The 25,711-nt window shown below is 46.5% G+C and overlaps 1 protein-coding gene across 2 annotated transcripts; it reads right to left on the bottom strand.

Annotated features, from left to right (window-relative positions):
- Positions 1-370: 370 nt before the first annotated feature.
- On the bottom strand, positions 371-24,044 carry LOC135912701 (adenosine deaminase-like). Of its 2 annotated transcripts, none has more exons than XM_065445216.2 (8): positions 23,723-24,044; positions 14,721-14,782; positions 12,095-12,217; positions 10,230-10,489; positions 9,347-9,519; positions 8,061-8,305; positions 1,844-1,970; positions 371-585 (listed from the first exon to the last, which is right to left on the bottom strand). In XM_065445216.2, exons 1-8 carry the CDS (start codon positions 23,741-23,743, stop codon positions 484-486), a joined length of 1,113 nt encoding a protein of 370 aa, XP_065301288.1. In that variant the 5' UTR covers positions 23,744-24,044; the 3' UTR covers positions 371-483. The 2 variants fall into 2 exon arrangements, with proteins under 2 accessions (XP_065301288.1, XP_065301287.1); XM_065445215.2 differs by lacking the exon at positions 23,723-24,044 and adding an exon at positions 18,068-18,275 and having other exon boundaries at positions 373-585.
- Between the last annotated feature and the right edge of the window lie 1,667 nt (positions 24,045-25,711).

Genomic DNA, 25,711 nt, shown 5'->3' with positions numbered 1-25,711 from the left:
GACAGGCCATACGTTTGGTTATTGAAACCCGGTTCCCTTAGCACAGCAGCCAAATGCTCCATGCACAAGACCATGCAATATCCAGTAACCAAAGTTGGGCGTGAAAGAGGTCAAATATAGATAGACCACTAACTGGGCAAAGTTCTCAAAGAATGCTAATCCGCCGCCAAGGCTTGTAAGTGGTGGCGCTGGCTAACACTCCCAGGATTAGCTTTAGTAGTAACACATAAATACCCCAAAAAGTAGATGAGAAGATGGCGTCAGCTGAATTGGTAGAGCATCGCACGCATAATGCAAAGACGTGGGATCGTTCTCCACCTGCGGCAAGTTTTTCCATCTACTTTCAATTCCATTAATTTATCATTATTTTAATTCAATTAGTAAATGCGATTTCCTCTGTGTTGTCCTTGGTGTCTTTGTTAGTTGGGTTCTTTTGATGTGTTTTATTTGCTGTTTTCATCACAGACAGCGAACAACGTCATACTAGGCATTCGCTGAGTCTGGACAGGTGAGTCGGTTGAACTTTTCCTGCAGTTCCCATTTCTCGTCGTCAGGTAGAAAACATGCGGATATGGCCGATTGATTCTGTTAGTAGTCAAACAAAAACGAAAACAAAAATATATGCCGTTAAATGCACGTGCGAGGCAGGAGAGGGAGAGAAAGGAACAAAAAGAAAAGCTGCAACTTGCACGACATATGCATGTGGGTTCTACGTCGCCAATTCCAAATTCTACTTGCGAAATCTTATTTTACGCGGTTATGACGAAAAATATAAAGATTTGTTAACATGCCTATGGGACCTTGCTTAAATGAAGGTATTAGAAAGGAAGTCCGAAATGTTGCGAAGGGAATTGTAAGTCTTTTCATTACAGTCCATCAAGCAGATATTGCGGCACATCAAGAATCGACAGCTCACAGGTGACGGCGGGTTTGATTCCCGACGGGCAGCATCACTCCGATGGAGGCGGAGTGCAAAGGCCCTTATGTATTTGCTGCACTAACATAAGTGCATGTTAAAGAATTGCAGGTGACCGATATCATAGACCGCCACTCTATACGGTGATTCTTATACCTCGAGGTGTTGCTTCGAATGCCCCGACTCAATAAACAGATTTTCAAGAAGATGGCTACCGAGGAAAGATGGAGTGCACCACGGAGGAAGGAAACTAAGGAGAGGCCCTGACGTCACTCTTTGTGAAGCTAAAATGAAGCCGGAAGTTGGCGTTGCTCACGGCGTTGCTCCGCCTATCGGGCCAGTTCTCCGCATCTTGTTTACATTTCTCGAGAAACCGCACCGCGCTGCGCGCAACAGTGCTGCTCGGACCCGCGCGCTCCGGAGCAATACTAAGCAATCGTTAGCACGTTAGCATGATTCCGCGAAAAAGGGCAAAATTTTGCGCGGATATTCCTTCGTCCGTAGCCATTGCCGTGGCGCGGTACATAGCGTACAGCGCTGCATGCGCGTTCATTTCACGAATTTTAGTTCCTCCTGTCCCACCTGGCCACAGCAACATCCGGGAGAGTACGGTCCAGATAACGCAGCGCAACAAAACACGAAGACCAACGCAAACTTGCCCGCACGGCGCCTTTGCCACGGTACGAAACCTACGGAGCAACACGTGTGAACGCACAGAACCAAAACAAAGCCGCCATTGTGGCCCGAAAGGCGTGGCCGCTAGGGGAAAGAAATAAAAAATCAGCAAAAAAGAGCAGAACGCACTACGTCACTTCCTCCACATTTTTCTCCTAGCGCGCGGAGGGAGTAGGGCCTCTCCTCAGTTCCCTTCCTCCATGGAGCGCACTCTACAATGGCCGCAAGGTTTCGCACGGCAAGCGCACTCACGCATTGCAGCAGGTCGTCGGGCGTCAGTCCCAGCTTCAGCGCCAGCCGGTACTCGTCGTCCAACGTCGTGTGCGTGAGCGTCGGGTTGTCGGTGTTCAGCGAGAAGCTTGCGCCGTCACGTCGAAGCCTGCATATCGTCGCGGAGGACGCGCTTGTGCGCGAACCTTCAACAATCGCAGATCGAATCTTACGCGCCGCGCCCTGGCGTGTATATGACCGGTCGCCTAATACACTTAATCCGAACACACATTATTCGCTTCATTTGTCATTGCTATGATCGTAATTTTTCACCCTCATCTGCAATAAATTCCTTGCATTTATCTCTTCTATGCACAAGGCGACACATAGATTCCATGAAGCTGCTACGTTCGATTATTCACTCATGCTGTCAATTATCTGCTGATGATTACATCAGATATGCCAGTGCTCTTCCAACCAGACGTTGCCACTCCCTCAACATAAAGCATTTCTTTGCACGTACTAACATGTTCCAACACAGTTATTTCCCGAGAGTTGTCGAGGGCGGGAATGGATTACCCGGTTCTGTTCGTGAACTGACACTACGTGATTTGCGATAAGATTGCTTCCCCTTGTTGTTTTTTCTATTATCTATTATGTTCAGCTGCCTTTGTTTCTGTTTCTTATGTTTACTGTACTCCACTCCTGCAATAGCCATGAATAGAGCTGCAGTATTTGAAAATAAATAAATAAATAAATAAACTCATTTCTGCTTCTCCTGTGGAAGGCGCTGGGTATACTTCTGGTTTGGGTGCCCTGAATGCTATAGCCTTAACAGGCACTAAAAAATATATATATATTTCAGCTGTACGATAGCATGTTGCCCCACTACATGCACCACCAAAGAAAGAGACATTTGCCACGAGAAGTGGCTTTGTAAGCCGGGAAACAAGCAGTAACGAACGAAGTTCTCATGCCGTCTGGAATTTCCTGCACTGGCAAGCAGTGGCGTAGCTAGGTCGTCTGGCACCCGGGGCCCATAGGTCTTCTGTCGCACCCCCCCCCCCCCCCCCGGGTGTAGGCGGCGGAAAGAGAGGTGTCTTCAGACGTATATGACACCCCCCCCCCCACTGGCCCCTTGCACCCGGGGCCCACGCCCCCCCCCCCCCCCTTTGTTGCTACGCCACTGCTGGCAAGACCACACATGCTTATATTCTAAAAGAGCTAAATGCTAAACTTCGCAGTTATCACAAACTTTCGTTAGTTAGTTAGTTAGTTAGTTAGTTAGTTAGTTAGTTAGTTAGTTAGTTAGTTAGTTAGTTAGTTGGGGTTTTGTGGCGAAAGAACTACGGCTATGATGTGCCATGATGATGGCTATGATGCGCCAACTTTCACTCGGCCACAATTAATGTTGTAGTAGTACCTGAAAATTCCTGGCGTCGTATTGACGCACCAGCAATTGACTTTAGGAGCGAAATTCAAGAAATAAAACTTTCATATCCATTTTCTCTTCTACAATAACCAACAAGCGTTAACGCGAAATTTACAAAACACGGCGTTTTCAAAGACTACATTATCAGCGCTAAGTTGAACGAGTGTTTATTCTTAGTGTCCCTTTAACGCGTCTTCTTTCTAAAGTTGACCAATCGATGTTTGCTCGTTGCATCGAGCTTTGTTCATTTTAAGCAGTTAGCTAGAGAAGTGTATTCCTTGTTCTGGTTAAGCCTGACAGCGACTGTACAGCCTCCATCAGCCCTGCGTTCAGAGAACGAGAAGGGCCTGTACCATTCTCCCGCGTGCTCTGCCAGAAATGGCGTTACAGAATTTTCGGAACGACCGTACCCTGGAATCTGAGTCTATGGCGACGCGGTGACAACATACCGCAAGTCTACTGAGCACTATTTGCTATCACCGACAAGTGAAAAGCGAACGGGAAAGCGTAGAGTAGATAACTTTTTGCGAGAAATGCCTGAGTCCGATTTGACGTCGATATAGGTATTCGGCCGTCAAAGGCGGTGCTCATCCCTATGGCTTAAACTAAGCGTGGAAGTCGACATTGAGAACGCATCACGCCAAGAGACGAGAAAGTGGCAATTTAGGAGGAAAAAAAGTTGCAGTTAGCTGCAACTTGTCTGGGCCTTTCCTTTGTGTGCAATGGTAAATGTCCTATTATGTCAGACTTCACTTTACAATGAAACATCATGCCTTTCCAAGCGAAAGCTGGTGCATATACTATATGCGCTTATATAAACCTTATGCAAGCATTTTTTATCACTTGGTGGTCACGTGAGCTATAGGTGTCAGAATCAGGCACAAATCGCCACGAGCAGCCCAACATGAAACAAAACAAAAGGTTCTTTAGGGAAATACGCAGCAAGCAAAATGAAGAAACGGCATTTTCATTGAGTACCTTCTCTCTATAGCTTACCCTCATATTCAGTTACGAACACCTGGTTTATAGGTGACGACGCAGAGCAGAGTTTTGCTTCGTCATTCACTGGTGGCGCATCAATCAAATATTCTATAAAACCCCTTAAACTTCGTAAAGTATACTACACTCTCATCCCCCGCCTTCACTCCTCTTCGTTTCTCCTCTCTTTCACGCTCCCTCCTCTACCGTGGCGCCGCCTACACTGCTCGAGCGTAGCAACGGCGCCAACATGTGCTCCTCGCCACTCCGTATAGACGCTTCTCGAGCAAAAATGGCGCTGAAGCACGGCGCGAGGGCCCACGTGATGCTATTGGGCCAATAGCGAGGCGGCGTCGGCCAGAGCGCGCGAGGAGGAGGCGGCATTCTTCAAAGCGTGGCGCTACTTTACGAAGTTTAAGGGGCTTGAATATTCTATAAAGATTCTGCGTATGCACCCACACGAAGTATATACATTTAATCCTATAATCCCGTAACATCGAAATTCGAAGCAGGGTTTCGTAACTGTTACTGGTTATTCAACGAACATATCTGTATGGGACAATTTAATTTCCTAATTTCCTGTCACTTATTTCGTTTCACCTCATATTCAAAGTTTTATTATATTCTTGACCAGGCACGTACCCAGGATTTTTTTTCGGGGGGGGCCCACCACCTCCACCTCCGTCATCATCATCATCTTCTTCTTCATCATCATCATCATCCTGTTTTATGCGCACTGCAGGACGAAGGCCTCTCCCTGCGATCTCCAATTACCCCTGTCCTGCGCCAACCGATTCCAACTAGCGCCCGCGAATTTCCGAATTTCATCGCTCCACCTAGTGTTTTGTCGTCCTCGATTGCGTTTCCCTTCTCTTGGAATCCATTCTGTAACCCTAATGGTCCAACGGTTATCTAACCGGTGCATTACATGACCTGCCCAGCTACAATTTTTTCTCTTGATGCCATTTAGAATATCGTCTATACCAGTTCGCTCTCTTATCCAAACCGCTTTCTCTCTCTTAACGTTGTGCCTAGCAATCTTCGTTCGATCGCTCTTTGCGCTGTCCTTAACTTCTTCTCAAGTCTCTGCCCCATATGTCAGTACTGGCAAAATGCACTGATTGCACACCTTACTTTTCAACAATAATGGTAAGTTTCCAGTAAGGAGCTGGCAATGTCTGCCGTATGCGATCCAACCTATTTTTATTCTTCTGTGAATTTCCTTCTCACGATCCGGGTTCCCTGTTATTAATTGACCTAGGTAAACGTACTCCTTCACAGTCTCTAGTGGCCGACTGGTGATCCTGATCTCTTGTTCCTTTGTCCGGCTATTTATCATTATCTTCATCTTCTGCATAATAATATTCAGCCCCACTATTACGCTCTCTCTGCTAAGGTCTCCAATCATTTGTTGTAACTAGTCTGCATTGTGGTTGAATAGAACAATGTCATCGTCAAACCGAAGGTTGCTGAGATATTTGCCGTCGATCTTTACTCCTAAGCCTTCCCAGTTTAATAGCTTGAATTCTTCTAAGCACGCAGTGAATAGCTTTGGAGAAATTGTGTCTCCCTGTCTGACCCCTTTCTCTATAGGTATCTCCCTGCTTTTCTTGTGTAGAATTAAGGTAGCTGTAGAACCTCTGTAGATATTCTTACGCGAAGGACGAGTCAGTAAGACGAGAAACTATTTACAGATTATATTTACAACAATGGTTCCAGCGCTGACCGGTTAGATTCACAGCGCGAGCCCAGTTCGTTCTTCCTCCTCTTTTCTGGAGTGATGGCGCCCACGCGCATCGTTCAAACAAACAAATACCACACTCATGTCACAATACTTTCCAAGCTTTTTACGTAAGCGTTCTGTACTCCTTGATTACGTAGTGCCTATATGACTGCTAGTATCTCTACTGAATCAAATGCATTTTCGTAATCTATATAAGCCACATAGAAAGGCTTATTGTACTCTGCAGATTTCGCGATAAACTGATTGATGACATGGATGTGATCCATTGTAAAGTATCTCTTCCTGAAGCCAGCCTGTTCCCTTGGTTGACAATATCCAGTGTTGCCCTTATTCTATTGGATAATATTTTGGCAAACATTTTATATAATACTGGGAGCAAGCTAATGGTCCTATAATTTTTCATTTCTTTAACGTCTCCTTTTCTGTGGATTAGTATAATGTCTGCATTCCAGTTTTCTGGGACTCTAGCAGTCGATAGACACATCGTATAAAGAGCCGCCAGTTTTCCAAGCATTATGTCTCCTCTATCTTTGATTAAATCAATTGTTATTCCACCTTCTCCTCCTGCTCTTCGTCGTTTCATGTCTTGCAGGGCCCTTCTGACCTCATGGCTAGTTATAGGAGAGTTTCTGTATCCTGTTCATTAATGTTTCTAAATAAGGTATCGTGACTCCTCTGGGTACTGTATACAGGTCAGCTTAGAATTTTTCCGCTGCTTTTACATATCTTCGAGATTGCTGATAATATTATCCTTCTTATCTTTTAGTGCATACATCATGGTTTGCCCTATGCCAGGTTTATTTTTTACTGATTTCAGGCTGCGTTCATTTTTACGGCTTCTTCAGTCTTTCTCATGTTATAGTTTCGAATATCAGTTATTTTCGCCTTGTTGATCAGTTTTGACAGTTCCGCGAATTGCGTAACGCTGCGCGGCCGCCAGTCCCATAAAACCGCGTAGAGCGCAGGACTCTGCGATTCTAGACGTACTGCGCTCACCGCGAAAGGTTAGAAAAACACCCACATAAGCACAGCAGAGAAGTGGCTACGTGAGGCGGTTCGACCAATAACTGTAGAAGCGTCATGCAAAACAAGTAATTGTTCACCACTTCCGGCGGCGTTTTCTCTACTTCCTTTTTAAATAAAAAGATGTTGATCCATAAATATTCTCATAAACAACGGTTAACTTTTTTATTATTCGCTTTTGCTTGCAGTTTGGTTGTTGCCTTGGCTCTCTCCCTTAGTAGATCGCTTAATTTTTCAATTTCTTGCGATTTTTGTTTCCAGTTGCCAATTTTGCACGAAAAGTGCTATACAATTAGGGAAAAACAGACGAGGTAACAGGCGACAGTCATCTTGCTTATGGGTTTAAGGGTTATTGCAGGGTTTCATGATGGACGCTCTTTCACATTATTTTATTTCCCACCTAATCTAACCCATATCACGTGTATATGGTTCCGGGCATCTGCCAGCGTCGCGGCGAGCCGTAAGTAACTTAAGGAAATAATGAAGCAAAGGGAAAACTTAAACGCAATTGGCGTTTTGTCCGGCCGCAACTCGTTCCATTTGAGTACAGACCAGATGAGTAACAGCCGCATCCCTCTCCTGGTCCCAGAATCAGCCTAGACAAAGAAGGTTGAACTAACAAAAGCAACAGCTATGCGCGTGACGGTTGAATAGATGGTGACAACTGAACGCATCTCGAGTTAATCGCACGGGTGCGGAATCTATGAGAAAACTGTTCTTCACATTACAAGAGATGCCGATAACTACCGCCATCTAAAAGGAGTGAAAAAGGCAGCATAATGCTGACCGATGAACAGCTGCCAAGTCTCAACATTGATCGTGCGGCGCTTTAGGAATGTGTAAGGAGTGGTGGCGTGGATGGGGAGGGGGAGGGGGGGGGTAAGCCACTTGATTTCGGGGGGGGGCCCGGGCCCCCCCGGGCCCCCCCCTGGGTACGTGCCTGTTCTTGACCCATTCACCGGAGCGAAAATCAATCAACCAACCAACTGGTATGATTCAAGCATTCATTAGCCAAGCTTGCCTCCACCGCACAAACACCCACTATTGAGAGAGACAAGCGTGCAGGCGTGTGCTTGCCATACCTCAGTACGGGGTGCTCCGCAGCGTTGCGATCTACGCCACCGGTGAGGTAGCTGCTGGTCGGGCAGCACTCAAAGTGGACCCCCGCCGCCAACGCTTGCCGGTAGGCGTCGCCACCGTGAGCGACCGCCCGGTAGCCGTGGCCGATGCGTTCGGCGTGGAGTTCTCGAACGGCACGCAGCACGGTGGCCGGAGGCCCCGCCTCAGCTGCGTGCACGGTCCGATGCACGCCCCAGGAGACAGCACGCTGCGTCGAGGCAAGGAGCAATGGGAATTAACAGACGTCATTTGGGTACACTCCCATTCTCCCGAACATGGTGCCCACCGGTGATCGTTTTCTCCCAGCGACAGGGAAAGATTGTGGTGGAGTTTTGAAGAACCTCATCGCCGATTGCGAAGGCGATTGTGGCGTGCTCACATGCGGTGTTCTGGCACGGCGAGCCGCTGCAGTATGGTGGCTGGAACTGGTTCGGAAAATGGCTTCCGCCTCAAACCCAAAATCTAGCTCCTTCACCCTCGTGGTGTCGGAGGCCTTGCTTGAGGCGGTTGTATGGATGATGCTGGTAGGCTGAGATCTGAACTCTCACTGGGGGACAGTGCTTTTTATTTTTTGGCTGCCCTAGCTCTCTTCCTTCTGACAAAGCGAGGGGGTTTAACGGGGAATCTTATTACGTTGTCAGTTTTAGCCCTACTTCTTTCTGTTATATCCAACATATATGTGATACGTGAGTTTGATGCCTCAGTGTGCTGATAGGTCCACACTCCCATAGTTGCGTTTTTGATACGCGGGGGTGTGGCTGGAGTGAAGTTTCAGCTTGGATAGTTCAACGAACGGATTATCAATTAAGTACTTTGATGATTACCCTATAAGTTAACATTTACGTTTTTTGTACACATGTACTTATTGGCCAGAAATGACAGTGAACAATTTGTTCCACATTTCCTTGATGTGGAACTATGTTTGGGCATTAGAGGTTTATTCACATACATACGAACCGCAGAAGTGCTTTTCGTGCGCAACGGCTCAATCGATCATGTTTCTTCTTCTTCTAACAAAACGTAGACAAAGGAAACGTCAAATTTTAGTGATTGCTGAAAGTAGTTTTTTCAGGCGTGCCTTCAACTTGTCTTGTTTTCATTTTCGAGATAAAGAAATGGCACCTATGTGCGCACATTAGTTATTAGTCAATAGAAGCCTCAATCTTCCTGTAACCTCTGCTTTGTCCTGCCCCTCGTTAAGGGACCAAGTGAATCAACATAAGGATCCGTGGTTGATGTGCGAACTCACCTGGAAAGTGTTGGTGATCAAGGGGTCGGTGACCTCTTCGCCGTACTCGTTGGCATTAGGGTGTACCCACGCGGAATGCCCTTGGGCGGGGAGGACTACGCCGCAGACGTCGATGCCGACCACTCCTCGGCCGCTGTACTCACGGCAGAGCTCCAGAACCTCGGGCGCCCACTCTGCGAGACAGCGTGTCATTTTCGTGGTAGCTATGAGAAGCGGACGAACGTAGAGCTGCGGGAAATGCATAAAGAGTTGAGACATGCTAAAGCCGCCATTGCTGTCGTCGTAATTCCTACGTCGACGTGCCGTCTACTTGCCGTTGCTGTCCAACGCATCATTTTCATCGCATACACAACTGCTCGCATTACTCGGACACGCTCCGCCACCTGTTAACACCTCGTGCAATCCCGGAAGAGGCTAGATAGACATCTAGCCGCAAAATGTTTAGCATAATGTCGATTCCCACATTGCATATAGGACATACATCCTTATCCCCCTCCGCTTTCCTTTAAATTATTGATACTGAGCGAGTTAAAGTGGTTCTGCGTTAGTGTGCGCGTGTGCTTACATGTGTTTAAAATCGAAATTATAGGGTGTAACGTTCCAAAGAAACGCACCTGCTGTGAGATGGAGTCTGACTTTCGATACACGAACGCAATCTTGCGTTCCACCCTCATCAGAATGAAGCTACCGCGGTGAGTTTACCTCTGAGACCTGTGACGTTCTGCTCGGCAGCAGAACGTCATGGCCGTTAAGCCACCACTCTGTTAAACAAAAAGGTACATATAGTGTAAAGCGTCCGATAATGTGAGGAAGCCTGTGACTCACATGAAAAAATAGGGCTACACTCTACCTAGACATCTCTCATGGCCGAGGCGCAACTAACCGGGCGTTCCGCGACTGCAAGACAGGATGAGCCTGAACTTGGCGCCCGTCTCCAGCTCAGCCTTGCGCAGTCCCAATAGCGCGGCGTCCAGTGCCTGCCTGGTGCTGGCCATGCTCTCCGGCATCCCTTGCCATCGCAGTGTGGTGCTCGAGGAGGCGAGCAACTGAGGACACAGAAACATCTCGCTGTACAGCACGCCCACGGCCGCCTGGTCGATGGCCGCCTCGTACGCCACTCGCTCCAGGGCCTCCCGGTCGCCTCTGCGTCGGAGAAGGGAACGCCCTATTTAGAAGCTGCTCCCTAAGAGGGAGAGTCGGAATGTGTTCATAATACAGCAGCGCAAAATAAAAGAAAAAAGAAAGGAATCTGGCGAGAAAATAAGGGCCAGTATGCAGGCACTGCCTTTAAAACGAAGATTTATTGGAAACAAGACAATTCAAGCATGCAAGACGGAACGCTCTTGAAATCTAAAATCATCCTTTCTTTCTTTCTTTCTTTCTTTCTTTCTTTCTTTCTTTCTTTCTTTCTTTCTTTCTTTCTTTCTTTCTTTCTTTCTTTCTTTCTTTCTTTCTTTCTTTCTTTCTTTCTTTCTTTCTTTCTTTCTTTCTTTCTCCTTCTTCCTTTCTCTCTTTCTTTCTTTCTCTTTCTTTCTTTCTTTCTCTTTCTTTTTTTTCTTTCTTGTGTTTTTTTGCGCTGCTATATTACTATGTTCTTAATGAGCTTAACAGAAACGTTCGCGCTAGACACAACTTTGATTTCCCTATAGATATTGTATACAGAGTGTCATGCAGCAAGTTACAGTACTGGCAAGTGTTCTTACGTCACCTGTATTTTATGGGCATAGCATGGAAATGATAAGCTGAAGGGAAACGAAAGTGGACGAAAACACTGCCGGGCCAAAGCGTTCGCAGCTGGACTGAACAAAAAAACCGTCTTTTTCCTCCGGTGAAATACCTTTTTATGCGAACAAGTGCGCTATTCACAGATACTTTGAAAATTCAGTAAGTTTGCGATCGGGCCAATTGGCTACAAGACGTATAGCCACCTTGCGAGCCTATGGGGAGTGACAACATGACCAATTTGACATTACGGCAAAATTTAAAATTAATCAAAATGAGCCAGTCTGTAGATGCTTTTTCTTTTTTTAAGCGGCAGCTGTAGTTCGGGACGAGCTCCCATTTCCATATTGAAGTACACGTGAAACACAGAAATACTCTCATGAGACAATCGCTTAACAAATTTTAATGAAGTATGTTGCATTTGAAAGAGAAAGTTGTTCTAAAAACTGTAGGAACCTAACTTGATTTGGGATCGAATAATGGGTAGTTCGAACAGCGAAATTATGGAGCGAGTCTAATACAGATATTCGAGAAAAAAAGAACCATCGAATATCGAATACTCGCGTACCTCTAGACCTCACACTATAGCTATACTTCCAAAGCATTACCTAAAATCGATAAGCTTCAAGAAAGAGTTTAATCACTAAGTTCACAAAGGGAGAATTCGAAATGGCACAAAAGCAGACACTATAGACACCATACGAATAGACAACAGGACAGGTGCCTCAAGCAACCTTCTTTTCTAAACGCAGATTTTGCCTTAAAAATGGGTTAATGACAGATCGATATCTTTGTGTGCGTGTGAGATGCCGTACCTAGGTTATGTTTTCAATGTGGTATCGTAATGGGGAGTTCGAACATTTGTATACGGTGCGCATGCGCTGTGGCTAATACGCATATAGGTGTTGCACTGCCTTCAGAAAATATAATGGTGCCTATCCTGTCGTTTAGCCTTATGTGTTTTATTTTGTTTTGCCATTTCTTCCTAGAGGGACCCATACCAACTAGTCAAACAACAAGTCTTACACTACGACCTTGAGGAAGACGAAGATTTCCTTCAGGTAATTTGCGAGTGTGGTGGCCTCTTTTGGTCTTGTCTTTTCTCGGACATCTTCCACGCTCTTGTACCCCAGGTCCAAGCTTTTCTGTCTGTTCAGATCATGTCATGAATAGGAAGAGGGCAGTCAATCAGCATGAACCAATCTCCTGCACAACATTAAAGAACGGTGTGAGATAATGTACTCATACAGCCTTAAAAAAAGAACACGGACAAGGATAAGGGTGGATGAGACGAGACAATTTCGTTTTCTTCGACCCTTTTCTCATTGCACATGATGAACATATTACAAGTCGCTCACTTCGCTATTCTTGTGCGGCATACATATTCAATGGCTTCTTATATATTAGTGTGCTAAGAACGACTTCAACAACTCCAGCTGCAGTAATACAACCATGCAGTAAAAGTAAAATTACTTTTTTTCCTTCTCAGAGTCCTTTCTCGCGTTGTACACCACGATCTGTCAGTGATATCATAGCTTTTGAAACTCAAGGATGCTTCCTTCCCCGTACCTGTACCAATTTCTTCGCTGAAGTAGATCTCTTATCGCCGAACAGGGCGATGCAGTTTCGTTGAGGTAGCCGCATTGTCTTGTTCTCGTATTGCACAAATATTACCCGCCCCCTTCTGTAACGCATTCGGACCTTGAAGGTATTCAAGGAAAGAAAGAAATCATAAATAAACTTCATCTCTGGCACATATTTCGTTTCGAAGTGAATCTCAGCAATGCAATCGGGCTTTTTCGACGTCCTTAATTGGTTAGGGGATAGGTCGATGAATCCAGCTAAGATTCATCGTTGGATCTCTCTCACACTTGGAAAGCAAAATGTTGCTCTGTAACATGACGCATGCAACAACTGTCTCAAGGTGCTAATTTACATGTCTGAAGGATTGCGGTGAAGCTCTTATCTATCGGTGCCTCGCACGCGTCTATGGTGTACTGGTAGCTAGAAAAATTCCGTTGTTGCGCTGAGGGACCCTGGTTCAAATCCCCGCCGGACACGTGGTTATTTTCACTAAAGACAACAACGCAAGAACCATGATATCATTTCGGCATTTACTGACTCACTTAATCATTCGTTTTCATTTATTTGCGTTTCGGAAACATGGTTTCTATACGGTTTATACGCAAAGAGCAATTTATACAGTTTTCGTCCATACGAAGCAAAATACTGCCATCGTATTTCGGATCGATACGGTAGTACGGCTATATTTGTTTCCCCTCATATTAAGTATAAGCGTAGGCTTGATCTTTTTCTTTATGTAAATCACTGTGAATCGGTATGGATTGAAACTGATTTACAGCTGAATTCTCATTAGCGTAACAGTTTCATTCTTGGTTGTGTATACCGCTCCTCTTCTTCATCTATTCCTGATTTTCTAAGTGAACTCTCCACAGTTTCGGGAAAAAAAATTCTCTTGAAAATAAGCAAGTCCTAATTGTCGGTGATATTAACATCAACTTAATTGACGTCGACAACGGAAGTGTAACAGCTTATACAGACTGTCTTGCTGGTTTCGGACTGGAATCATTATCTCTTCTACGAGGTGTTCTACTCATGATACCAGCACGCTTCTTGACCATGCTCTAACATCGCGCCAACTCTAAACTCTGGTGTCATAGATACTCAAATCACAGACCATTTCCCAATATTCGTCTCCTTTCAGGCCGAAATACCTCAGTCCGAGCCTTGCTACTTTTCCTCCAGTTTTGACCGAGATAGTTTTGTTAACACTATAACAAATACTGACTGATCTGTAATTAACTCCCTGCACTATCCCGATCAAGCTCTTGAAAATTTTCGTTCCATCTTTTTACAGGCCGTTCGCGCTAACACCACTACCGTCAGAGGCAAAAAAAAATTTAACGCGACAGCGTTAAGGAGCTCGTGTCGCAGAAAAGTCGGCGTCGGCGACGTTGGCCGTGAGCGAAAAATAGCGGAAGGCAATTCATAAATAAAAACAAGTTGCAAGATGGGCTGGGTGGGAATCGAACCAGAGTCTCCGGAGTGTGAGACGCTACCACTCAGCCATGAGTTTTTTTTATGTACTCAGCCATGAGTTCGATGCTTCAAAGCGGGACAAAAGCACCTCTAGTGAATGCGGTGTTGCCTTAGAAACGTGCCGAAGAAAGTTATACTGCGGTGTATATCGGTAATTAGGAGCATGTAAATTACAGAAGTCGCAGTTAAACGCGTAGCGAAGTGCGTTTCCGCTACATTTCTTCTGCGCTTGGCGCGCACGATGAACCATCTTGCGGCAAACATAGAAGACCCCTCCCTAGCAATGTACGGCGCTGCACCGACAGGTGGCGCGCCACTCGCCCGCTTCTCTCCTTCGTCTCGTTTGAGCGCATTGGGCCCGTGCGGGGACCGGTGCGAGGATGCCCCTATACCCTTGCGTTTAATAAGTTTTCTCGCTTAACTGTATATGATCGACGCTTAATCACAAATATCAACCACGAGCACTCGACGCGATCGCGTTGTACAGATCACGAAGACGCACGCGTACGGTGCAAATTAAAACGACTTCACTTCTGAAACGAGAATTCCCGTCCTCTCCGCCGACACATCTGCCGGTGAATGGTTACTCAACTGTGCCAGCTCCCATATTGTCGCATGACGCATGCATGAGTCCAGGTGGCTATGCAGCTGAATCTGAAAACGAGAAGAAAAAGCAAAACAGACAGAACACAGTTCCCCTCGTACTTCCAATCGAAGCACAATATCTTCCTTTAATGCGGGCAACTTTTCAGATATACAAGTACGCGTTAAAGGGACCCGAATGACCAGCGATGAGCAGTTTACAGCAGTGACGTACGGCTTCAGAACTCTCTGATTTGTGGGGAAAATTATTGTAATTTTAATACTAAAAGAAATTGCGCCAAATTTTGATGTGCAATATCTTCCTTTGGGGTGGGAGGTCAATTTCATGACGAAATCAGGAGGGCGGTTTTGTAGCGATTTCTTCCGATCGATTCTATGCTGCTCTTATGCGGGATTCACACAGTTTTCAGACGCCCCGTCCCGTCCCGTCACCGTCACGTGACTGTCGTCCGCCTCGCCGGTTTCTCCTCAAGAACGAGGGTGACGTTGGCTGATGCCCTTAACGTCGACGTCATTACATTTTTTAAGGAGAAATCGGCGTGTAAACGGTGTCTCATGACCGACGCCGGTGACGTGACTGTGTGAATCAAGGGCCTCATAATCCACCGCTCACGGCTTGCTGGCCCCTTTGACAACGCAGCTGGAAGCGCCGCTAACGAAGCGCGAAAATAAATTGCGTTAGGGAATGTACAATCGTTACACATTATCCCGGCCCTGAACTCCAGCTGGTTAGTGTGACGTCACGGATTTTAAGTCATTCTCTTGTATTCGGGCCATTTTGGCGCACGACAATTTTTTGAAACTTGCTATGAATCCATGGTTCCCTTCGAAAGCACGCAACGTATAGTACTTCGTCGCTGTTGAAACAACTGATCTAACAAGATTAGACGCCAGCAAAATTTTTGTGGGCTTTGCGATCTGGCGCCGCAACTTCAGGTTTATTTTCAACTAAAACTACTAGAGGGCCGGCTCTGTCGCTGCGATCTTTCAGCCACTATGAAAATGATGCTTCGTAGATGCATTTGACTAACCGCCTGTGCCTGTAGAGTCAGATTTTCTTGCCACTTTATTCAAAACGTTCTAGTTGATTTTACTGAACTAAATTTCGAAGCGATCACGTTTTCCTAAACGCAGGGGAGGCGGAAGGACTCTGCGCACGCACACAGTCATCGCGCATTGTCGAACATGACACTACACTTCTGCTGAAGTGAGCAGTTGCAAAGTCGCAAAGCCCTTTGAAGCCAGAAGGACGACCCTTAGACAAATCCACGTACCAACCGCCATTCCCACGCTGGTTGGACACTCATACTTGCAGAGCCCGTAAATAATAGCCGCCAGAGTTCCATATAAGTGAAACCGCCGTATAACAATACTGGATATAACGAAATAATGAATATAACAATGTATGTGAACGTCCCATTTAAATACCCGTAGGGACTCATATGTCAGTACATGTAATAATAAATATAATGAATTAAAGGGTACACCAAAGTAATCCTGTCTGTCCTTTCAATTTCGCTGTTACCGAGGTTTTACTGTAGTAATTTTCGTATAGGATACTTTATGGCAAAAAAATTACGCTGTTCCAACGTGAAGTTTCGGGAAGTGGCTAACTGAATTCTTTAAATAACTGTGCATTTCCTACACCGCGTTTTGCAATATATAGTGATTACGTGTTCACCACGCGGCGCACGAGACCTATACGAGACTGCGGATTACGCTGTCTAATGGATTGGCCAGGTTTTCATTAAACCATATCCGAGATCGGCCATTAAGTTTGCTATTGCACTAGCTCCAGGATTGGCCCACTGCATTCAATGAGAGCCTAACCGGGCAAACACGCCAAAGCCCACGGAACAACGCATATCAAGGTTCGCTTTAAAAAATAAATTATGCGCTTTTTGAAATTACATATTTGTTTGCAATGATAATATTTAGGTGTCATTCGTTGTTCCACTGCGCAATTACGTAGAGAACAGTGCCGTGCCCCAGCACATCTCCAGAGGGAGTACAAATGGCTATACGCGCGGTGATCATTTTTAAGCCTTACGTAATTTTAAAAAATCACCCGTTGCAGGTAACATAATTCTAGCTGGATTATTGCTAGATGAGGGCACTACTTACTCGGAAAACGAAAACACGTACTCAGCTATTTAACAAGAATTCACTACTTCTTAATTAATTACTTTAGGGCACATATTGCAGTTTACGAATTGTGGCCGGTGAGTTTGCAAGTTTGTCATTCTTGGAATAAATTCCCAGAATGACACCAGTTTCGAGACATGCGCCATCAAACTCGCCGTCGAAAGGCACCGTTGTCCCACTTACTTTTTTAACAAAACGCCCATTAATGAAGTGAAGCACAAAAGTAACTGGAACGCAAATGTATTTCGACCCACACTTTGGGAATTAATGTCTCCAAACTGATATGTCATCCTGGAAATTAATTTCAAGTGGATATGTCTTGCAAACTCGCCGGCTACAATTCGCCAATTTCAACATGCACCGTAAAGCAAATAATGAATAAGTTAATTAGTATTTTTAATAATTTGAATACGTGTTTCGATTTATCGTGCTAGTAACGTCCGCCTCCTCGAATCATCATCATCATCATCAGCCTGGCTACGCCCACTGAAGGGCAAAGGCCTCTCCCATACTTCTCCAACTACACCGGTAATGCGCTAATCGTGGTCATGTTGCCCCCGCGAAGTCCTTAATCTCATCCGTCCACATAACTTTCTGCCGTGCCCTGCCACGCTTCCATTCTCTTGGAATCCATTCCGTAACCCTTAATGACCACCGGTTATCTTCCCTCCTCATTACATGCCCTACCCATGCCCATTTCTTTTTCTTGATTTCAACTAAGATGTCCTCCTCGAATAATACAGCTCAAATACAAGAATTACGGTATCTACCGCAGGCCACTTTTAAGTATCCCGTAAACCTTAAAATTTATCATTCCGCACACTACAAAGAACGGCCTTAATATAAACACTCGTGCTACATTGACCAACTGCTACCCTTTGAACTAAGACACGTTCTTGGCCCATGCATTACAGCAGCTGTCTTTGCATCTCGCGCAATGAAAGCACTTTTGAGTGTCCTTATAGAGACACTTCAGTTGAGCGTTGTGTTTTGTGCACGTTGTGTATCTGTGCTGTGAACTGTGCTGATCATTTCGTTTGTCATCATATGTATCTGGGGTAGCACATGCTGTGGGCATGCCGAGTGGCAAACCTCTCCCTTAAAATACCCGTTAAATCTCTCTCTCTCTCCTCTCTCTTTGATGAAGCGCTCCAGGAAAACAGTATATGTGTCTACAGAAAAGACGCATACCTTGTACTTGGGGAGAGCCATTTTCCGGAGCTGCCAGAGCGATGTGCGTGTTTCCAGCTGCAGTTGCCAGTCCCCACGGTTCGGTTGAATTGCACGCTATATGAAAGACCTGATATCGCGTCCTGTCGTGCTCGCTTCTTTCTATGTTTAGCTCTTCCTCCCCGCCCGTCTCATTCTGCCACACAGCTGTTAGACCGCCGCGCCATTTCCTATCGAACATTCCTCTGTTTCTCTAGCTTGACTGCTGTGGTATCGTCCCTTCCTGCACAGACCAAATGGTTGTTATGGAAGCGTCACAGCTAGCTGCAGAGATTCGACATGAGAAGCTGTACCTTTTTCTGCATATATGCTGCTTGAGAGCGGTTTGAGAGTAGGTCGCCGATGTAGTTTGGTTATGTATATACGTATCTCCGTCTGCATGCGGCGCTGCCACTACCGCGACGCGAATGAATGTCATGCTCGGCCGATCTGTCGTTCTGTATGTTAGCGTCTCGTTCGTATGCAAGCCGTTCTGCGATTAAGATTGTTCATGCAGTCGCTCGTGCGCGTGCTTGCTATCGAATTGCGTCATCTGCATGCTATAGCTCGCTGTCTTCACGCGTTGTTTGTCCAATAATGAAACTGCACCACAGGAGCGGCCCCCGTGAATAGCCTGAGTTTGAGACAAGAAACTGAAAACTATGGCGACTAGTTTACTAATACAGGTTTCATTCTATGTAGGATGATGTCACCTCCATATATGTATTGTTTGAAAGGAAGTTTCACAGTCGCTTTGTTTTCACTGTAAAACTGCATGCAGTGCACGCAAAGGACGAAGGGCACAGGAAGTTAACAACAAAAAATGAACTTCCTGTATTCTCCGTTTTTTTTTCTTTTTTCGCACCAATTACCAACTCGCCCAGCTTGGTTTGGTTTGGTGCCTATCGTATGAGAAAACCTAGTACGGCCGGATCGACTTTGTAGTTGTTGTATTGTCGTTGTCTATTTCAACTGTCGGCCGTTTGAATTCTTCGAAGTTGAATACAAAGCGGGGCAACTGATTATATGAGGTGCTCTAAGGAAACCTATAAACAATTACATTAAAATTGTATGGTTTCACATTACAAAACCACGATCGGATTGTAAGCACGCCGTTTTCATGTCCTGGAGTTCTTTACCGCGCACCTAAAATTAGGAAGTACGCGAGCACCTTTATACTTCGCGCTCATTAAAATGGCGGTCACCTCGGCTGGGTTTGAACCCGCCACATTGAGCTCTGCATTGAAACTCCCGTATACACAACTGGTTGCACTGGAGTGTTCGAAAGGATGTACGACAGTAAGGCCCAAATCTAGAAAGGTTCCGGCGCGCGTAGATTAGGTAGATGCATTAACCGCTAGGTGGGTGGGTGGATGGATGGATGGATGGATGGATGAATGGATGGACGGACGGACGGACGGACGGACGGACGGACGGACGGACGGACGGACGGACGGGTGGTGGGTGGGTGGATGGATGGATGGATGGATGGATGGATGGATGGATGGATGGATGGATGGATGGATGGATGGATGTGGACGGACGGACGGACGGACGGATGGATGGATGGATGGATGGATGGATATTTTACAGCGAAGCTGTATATGGCTAGGGTTGCATGCATTTTTTGTTCTCTGTGAACAAAAACTATCATCATCAATGGCTCATACCCCCGTAAGCCTTCGTGCTCCCGTAAGCAAGCACAAGATACAATGACTCATAGCCCAGTAAGGTAGGGGCTAAAAGGGAAGCGAACAGTGCTTAAAATGTTTCTAATCTCGAATACAACATACAGAACAGCGTGTCAAAAGCTGTCATCATCAATAACTTATACCCCCGAGAGCAATGACTCAGACCCCCGTAAGCAAGCAAAAAATGCAATGATTAATAGTCCCGTAAGGTTCATGGCTACCCACTTTGCGTGAATTAGCTGTGGTGACACTACCCCTGTTGTCGTTTTCGGTGATTTGGGGATGGGGATTGAATGGGGATGTGTCAGTACCGAAAAGGGAGCGGTTTGCGCCTTCTGTGTAGCAGACGTATCCCTTGCGATGCCACATCGATCCGGCCCAACCGACCACTCAGCGGCGCACGTGCATCGATTTGACATTATCAACGAATGTGATTGCAGTTGCGAGTGAAATAATAAACACCGACCAAGACAATAACTCAGTATGTGTACCTTTCGTCACGATGACCACCCATCAAGACCATAAATGAGTTCATACCTTAGTTCAAAATTGTGTCACCTCCATGACATGTGCTAAACAGCTTCGCTGGTCAACCACCTTCACAAGGTAGAATGGCTCATGATTTTTGTGCATACCCTTTAGAAAGTGGGTGTGTTTCATGGCTGGTGCTGCCAAGCTGGTAACCGTGTACCTTTCTGTTGCCTTTCTGGAGGACCGGGCCTGTGCCGTGGCTTTAGCCAACGGCTTTCTGTACTGAGCTAGAAAGCCGCCCACCTATATAGAGCGAATAAACAACTTTCTCACTGTTTCACACAGTAAACGTCTATAGACGAGAAAACCATGGCCAGGCGCCGCTACTGCGCCTTCTGACAGCGCCCCTATGTGGAAATGTGAAGCAGCGCGGTCGCGCCGTGGCGCAGTCTCCGCTTCGTTTACATTGTTTCGTCCGCGCTTTTCTTTGCTGCTCGTTCTCACGGCGCTCCGCTTTCGACGGCGGCAGATCGCCTGCTTGCGCAACAATGATGCAAAGATTGCCGTGCGGTTTCAAGATGGTTACCGACAGCTTTTTTTCGTGGCGGCAACCTCACGATAGGGGAGCGTCTGCTTCCGAACGTGTACGGCGTTGAACAAATTGTGGACGGTGATGTGAGAGTGAAAGCCAAGTGCGTGTCACAGGTGTCCAACAAGATCCTATATGGCGTCGAGTTAGAGGTACGCACCATGTTCAGAAATTTAGCCACTTTTATTTCAATTACAACATAGCTAGGTCACACTGGCAGCAGGAACTTCTGTTGTCGTACTACTCGATGACTGCAGATCCATTGGGCTGCTTCTTGACGGTTCCGTCATTTCACAAAGGCATGTTCTGGAGTCTGTTTCACACGTGTCTTGCTGCTGCTCAAGAGCTGTGCCGCTGCAGTACAAAACGACATGTCCCGGTGGTGCTGACTGCTGAGAAGACTGTTGTGATTGCCATTGGTCTGTTTGGCGCCGCTTCCATCTGCATCCCATATAAATGAAACAGTATGTGTGCCTATTTGTTGTGGGGATTAAATGACTCCCAATAATATGTTTGCATATGTTCCTGCGATTGTGTACATATATTATTCTACAAGAGTGGTACAACTACAAGTTACGATACTTGCACACTTAGATACTTAGAAAGCATGGGCAAACAACAAACATAACGCGCACGTTTCGAGCGGCTGCTTTGCGATCTGCCGCTTCCCGACGCACGCGACGACCGCGGCTTGCATTAAATACGGTCTGCTACCACACAAAAGTAGCGCGCGGCCCCTTTCGTTACCTGCACAACTAGTAATTTAAGTTGCAGCGTTTGGAAAAGGGAAATAATTCTCTTGAGCTCGTCCATGCCGATCGCGAGGGAAATCACAGAGCAATATCAAATAAATTCGGGGGTTCTAAGTACCAAAGCCATGCCAAAACCACGAAATCATTATGAGGCCCGCTGTAATGGGGAGTCTCAGGAATAATTTTAACCTCTGGGGGTTCTTTAACGTGCACAAAAATCAAAGCACACGGTAACTAGGGCGTTTTTGCATTTTGCCCCTATCGAAATGCGGCCGCCGTGGCTGGGAATCGAGCACGCGTCGTAGAGCTTAGCGGCGCAACACGCATGCATTTACCGCTAACAAACGGCGGATTCCACCACAATTCAACAACGCGACACGACTAAACAAACGGCCGTGCACTAAAAACAGGCATATGACTATTCCGCTTTCAAGATATTACACGCGAATGCGAAAGCATGAGACTTACTTGACTCGGCGCACAGCAGTTATCCATGCTTGTCGTCTGTCCTTCTCGTACCATTTCCCCAGAAATCTGTAGAGCTTCACGGGCGGCGTACGACCTTTCGTGTTTTCGAGGCTGCTGTGGCAATCAACAACACATCAGTATTGCGTGCCACCTTTCCTGGCTGATGAGGTCGCACTCAGCATCGCAAAAACCATGCGCACGAGCGCTCCCGCCATACAGAACACGGGCGCGCGCTAGCGCAGCGACGACCCTCGAAACTTCCCTCGGTCCGCTAGGGGAGCATTCGGCGCTGGTGCCACGCGGGCAAACTTTAGGTTGCCTCGTCTATTACTGCTCCTAACCCATCTTGCGGCACGGCGCACGTTCAAGCGACTGTTCTGCGCGCTGGGCGTTTCAGGAAACCACCAATCTCGCATCGCTTTTGGTTATTTGTGCGCAGAAGGCGTTATGTGCGCGCACGCAAAATGCATGCAAGACTGCCGCGCCACTGGCCACTCGAAGCACTTTGGGTGTATTCGCAGGCTTCTTTCACGCTCGGGAAAACACTTTTATGCAGCACGTATTGAGGAACAGAAAGTGGTATCGGGAGTTTTTCATGTCGCTAAACAATTTTCTCATTTACACTTTTCGTCTCACTATAATATCTGAGAAGTTGTTTGAATATTTAAGAGTTATTTAATTAGGTGGAGTGAAAAAAAATTGTTTGAATATCTTGAAGCGACGGCACATCTCAATATTTGTCCTGTCCAGCTACGTGACACACACACACACACACACACACACACACACACACACACACACACACACACACACACACACACACACACACATATATATATATATATATATATATATATATATATATATATATATATATATATATATATATATATATATATATATATATATATATATATATATATATATAGGCCGCGGCTCCTTGTATAAGTGTTGTCATGTGTGTGAGCTTTTTGGCAAGACAGCAGCAGCAACCACGATCAGCAAAGTCCAGAAGACTTGACGTAGAAAGATTCGCTTTAGAATGAGCAAATAAGGCACCTTTGTAGAACAAGCCACTTTGGTACACAGCGCTCCATCTATACGCCAATAAACCTGTAAGCTAATAGACCAATACAGGCTGTCAGTTTTGTTAGTGTATCAGGTATATTGCATAACACAATAGAACAATACAGGCTATCAGCTTTATTGGCGTTTCAGGTTTATCGCTTCATAAGCCAATAAGATTAAACCTAGAGAAACCAATAAAATACTTCTATCAGTATTTTTCCTAGGGCAGAACGACATGCTTAGCCGCCGCGGAGGTTTGTGCGAAAGTCGACGAGATCATGGTCATGGGCCGCGGTGGTGCAGCTATTACTTGGTACCAGTCTATGTGTTCAAGACGGCCGGGATCCCAGGACGGCGACGCAGCTTTCTGTAACGACTCCCGACCTTCCATAATTTACCTTAGCGAGGTGGCTTCGATAGGAAAACGCAGAACTCAGCGGTAACCCATGTTCTGTTCTCATCTCATAGATCTCGTATGTTGTCTATGTGCACGACCTAGAGAACTGCGCAAGCAAATCGTTGGTCGGGCCCAAGCTCAGTTTTATCCGTGCGAAACGCAAAGGATTTGCGATAGAAGGAGGAACAACGGCTGACTTACCAAATACATGGCGGGGCGCATGGGCCAGGGCTGCTTTTCTGCAAATACCTTATCATTATGTCGCGGCGCAGTAGGAAGTCACTTTTCAATTACACTCAGCTCCGAGGAAAGTCACGCAGCGCTCCGTCCTTTTTAGTGGGACTCGGAGACTATTCCGATAGCGCGCGGTGGGCGCTTGGGAAACAGCCGCTTGCGTTGCGTGCAAGTGAAGCCGGCGCAGCAGACGACACGCACGCGAGGACGCCTGTTCCATGGCGGCCGTGCAAAGGCGTGCACTCTACGGCCCGCCGGTGGCATTACTCAGCACAATTCGAGCTGCCTGGCCAAGCGAGCGCGACGTCAACGGACGCATTCGCTGAAGCGCAATCGGAAAATATGTGTGCCGTGTCACAGCCCGACGGAGAGCGCGCTTGCGCGTTCGCAAGCCATGAGCGCGTCGACTGTGGCGTAGCGAAGAAGTGGCACACCGGACACCTGACGCCCCCCCCCCCCCCCCCGAAATTTCTGTGTTAGTGTGTGGCCTGCTCAGCCTCTCCCATACCCACACCCAAAATGCATTAACAAAATCACAGGGGGCAGGGAAAGCGACAAATGTAGGCTCTGTTCAGAAACAGGACCACTCACACACATAATGTGGGAATGCACCTTGCTCCCGTTCTCTCATCCCCCCGTCAGCAGCGAGACTGACTGGACAGCCTGGCTCAGTTCCGGGGACGTCGACCGACAACTTGAACTGGTGGACTGGGCGGAAAAGGCCAAGCAGGCCCAGGGCCTTACTTGAGCCCTAACCCTCAGCCACGTCCCTCTTTACCCTTGCCCCTTTCAATAAAGTTTATCGCCACCACCACCAAAGAGAGAATTTGGTTCCGCTCCTGGCGTCGATCCATTGTCCGTGCTGCCGACGCAGGCCGCGTAACCCGCTGTGGCGTGTTTCGTTCCCCTTTTGCAGCATGCATGCGAAGGAGTGTCTGAACAATCTGGAAACAGTATGAATTGTACGACATCCCCGTTAGTTGCACAGCATTTAATTAAGCGGCCGCTTCACCAAAACTAAAGGTGTTATATGAAAATAATAACGGTACCATAGCAATTTAAGGCACGTTAACTGTGTCACGTTCATTTTATTTGTGCATGCGTGGTTTACGTATGGCGGCGGTCCCGGCCACGCGCTTTGAATTGAATTTGGCGTTTCTTTTGCAGAATTCACTTGTAGCATATGACCGTAAACGGCCTTAATTTCAGACCGCTTCGACGACAGAGTAATAATCTTGCGGATCATTCGTGATCGCTTGTCGCTTAAATCAAACACGTCGAGGCCTAACGAGAGAACATCCCGGGATGGCTGTGCCACCTATAGGTGAGGTTGAGCAATAGGCGCGATATGCCAAATGTACGGTCTCCGAGATTGGGATACCTCGGAGGCCATGGACGACAGACGTATTGATTTCGCCGCGGATCGGCAGACATGGAAAGCACAATTTAAGATGAAAAAAAATTCAGCGCGAACACCCAGGACAACCCAAAAAGAAAAGACGAGACAAGCACTGGCGCTGACGAACAACTTCCATGTATGGCCCCATACACTGAATTTCCACAAATACGATGCGCTCCCGGCTGTCATTGCGTTGCGGCAAGTCTTGGCGAATAGATAAAATCCTTTCGTGCACTCGGTATGCGAAATCTAAAGCATAGCATGAACAGCCTCCTGCGCGGAAAGTACACTATCACACAATACTGAAACCATACTTTTCTATGATAAAACTCTCTTCCTACAAAGCTCGTTTGCAGAATGGTAGCGCTATTTCCTCCATATTGCACCGAAAGCACTTCCGCAGGCACCAGCAACGACAGCATCCGCAAGATGTGAGCCAGCGGCCTCAGTGTACGCTTTAACAATGGACCTAACGGTACCTACCGTCGGCATGCCAGTTTATAGTCAAATTTCATTAATCCGACCTCAACGTGTGACTGTCGCAATTTATCGAATTA

Source organism: Dermacentor albipictus, chromosome 9 (genome assembly GCF_038994185.2).
Source record: "Dermacentor albipictus isolate Rhodes 1998 colony chromosome 9, USDA_Dalb.pri_finalv2, whole genome shotgun sequence".
In the NCBI taxonomy this organism is placed as follows: domain Eukaryota; kingdom Metazoa; phylum Arthropoda; class Arachnida; order Ixodida; family Ixodidae; genus Dermacentor; species Dermacentor albipictus.
Note: the sequence above shows the minus strand (reverse complement) of the source record. Positions and strands in the feature narration are given on the sequence as shown.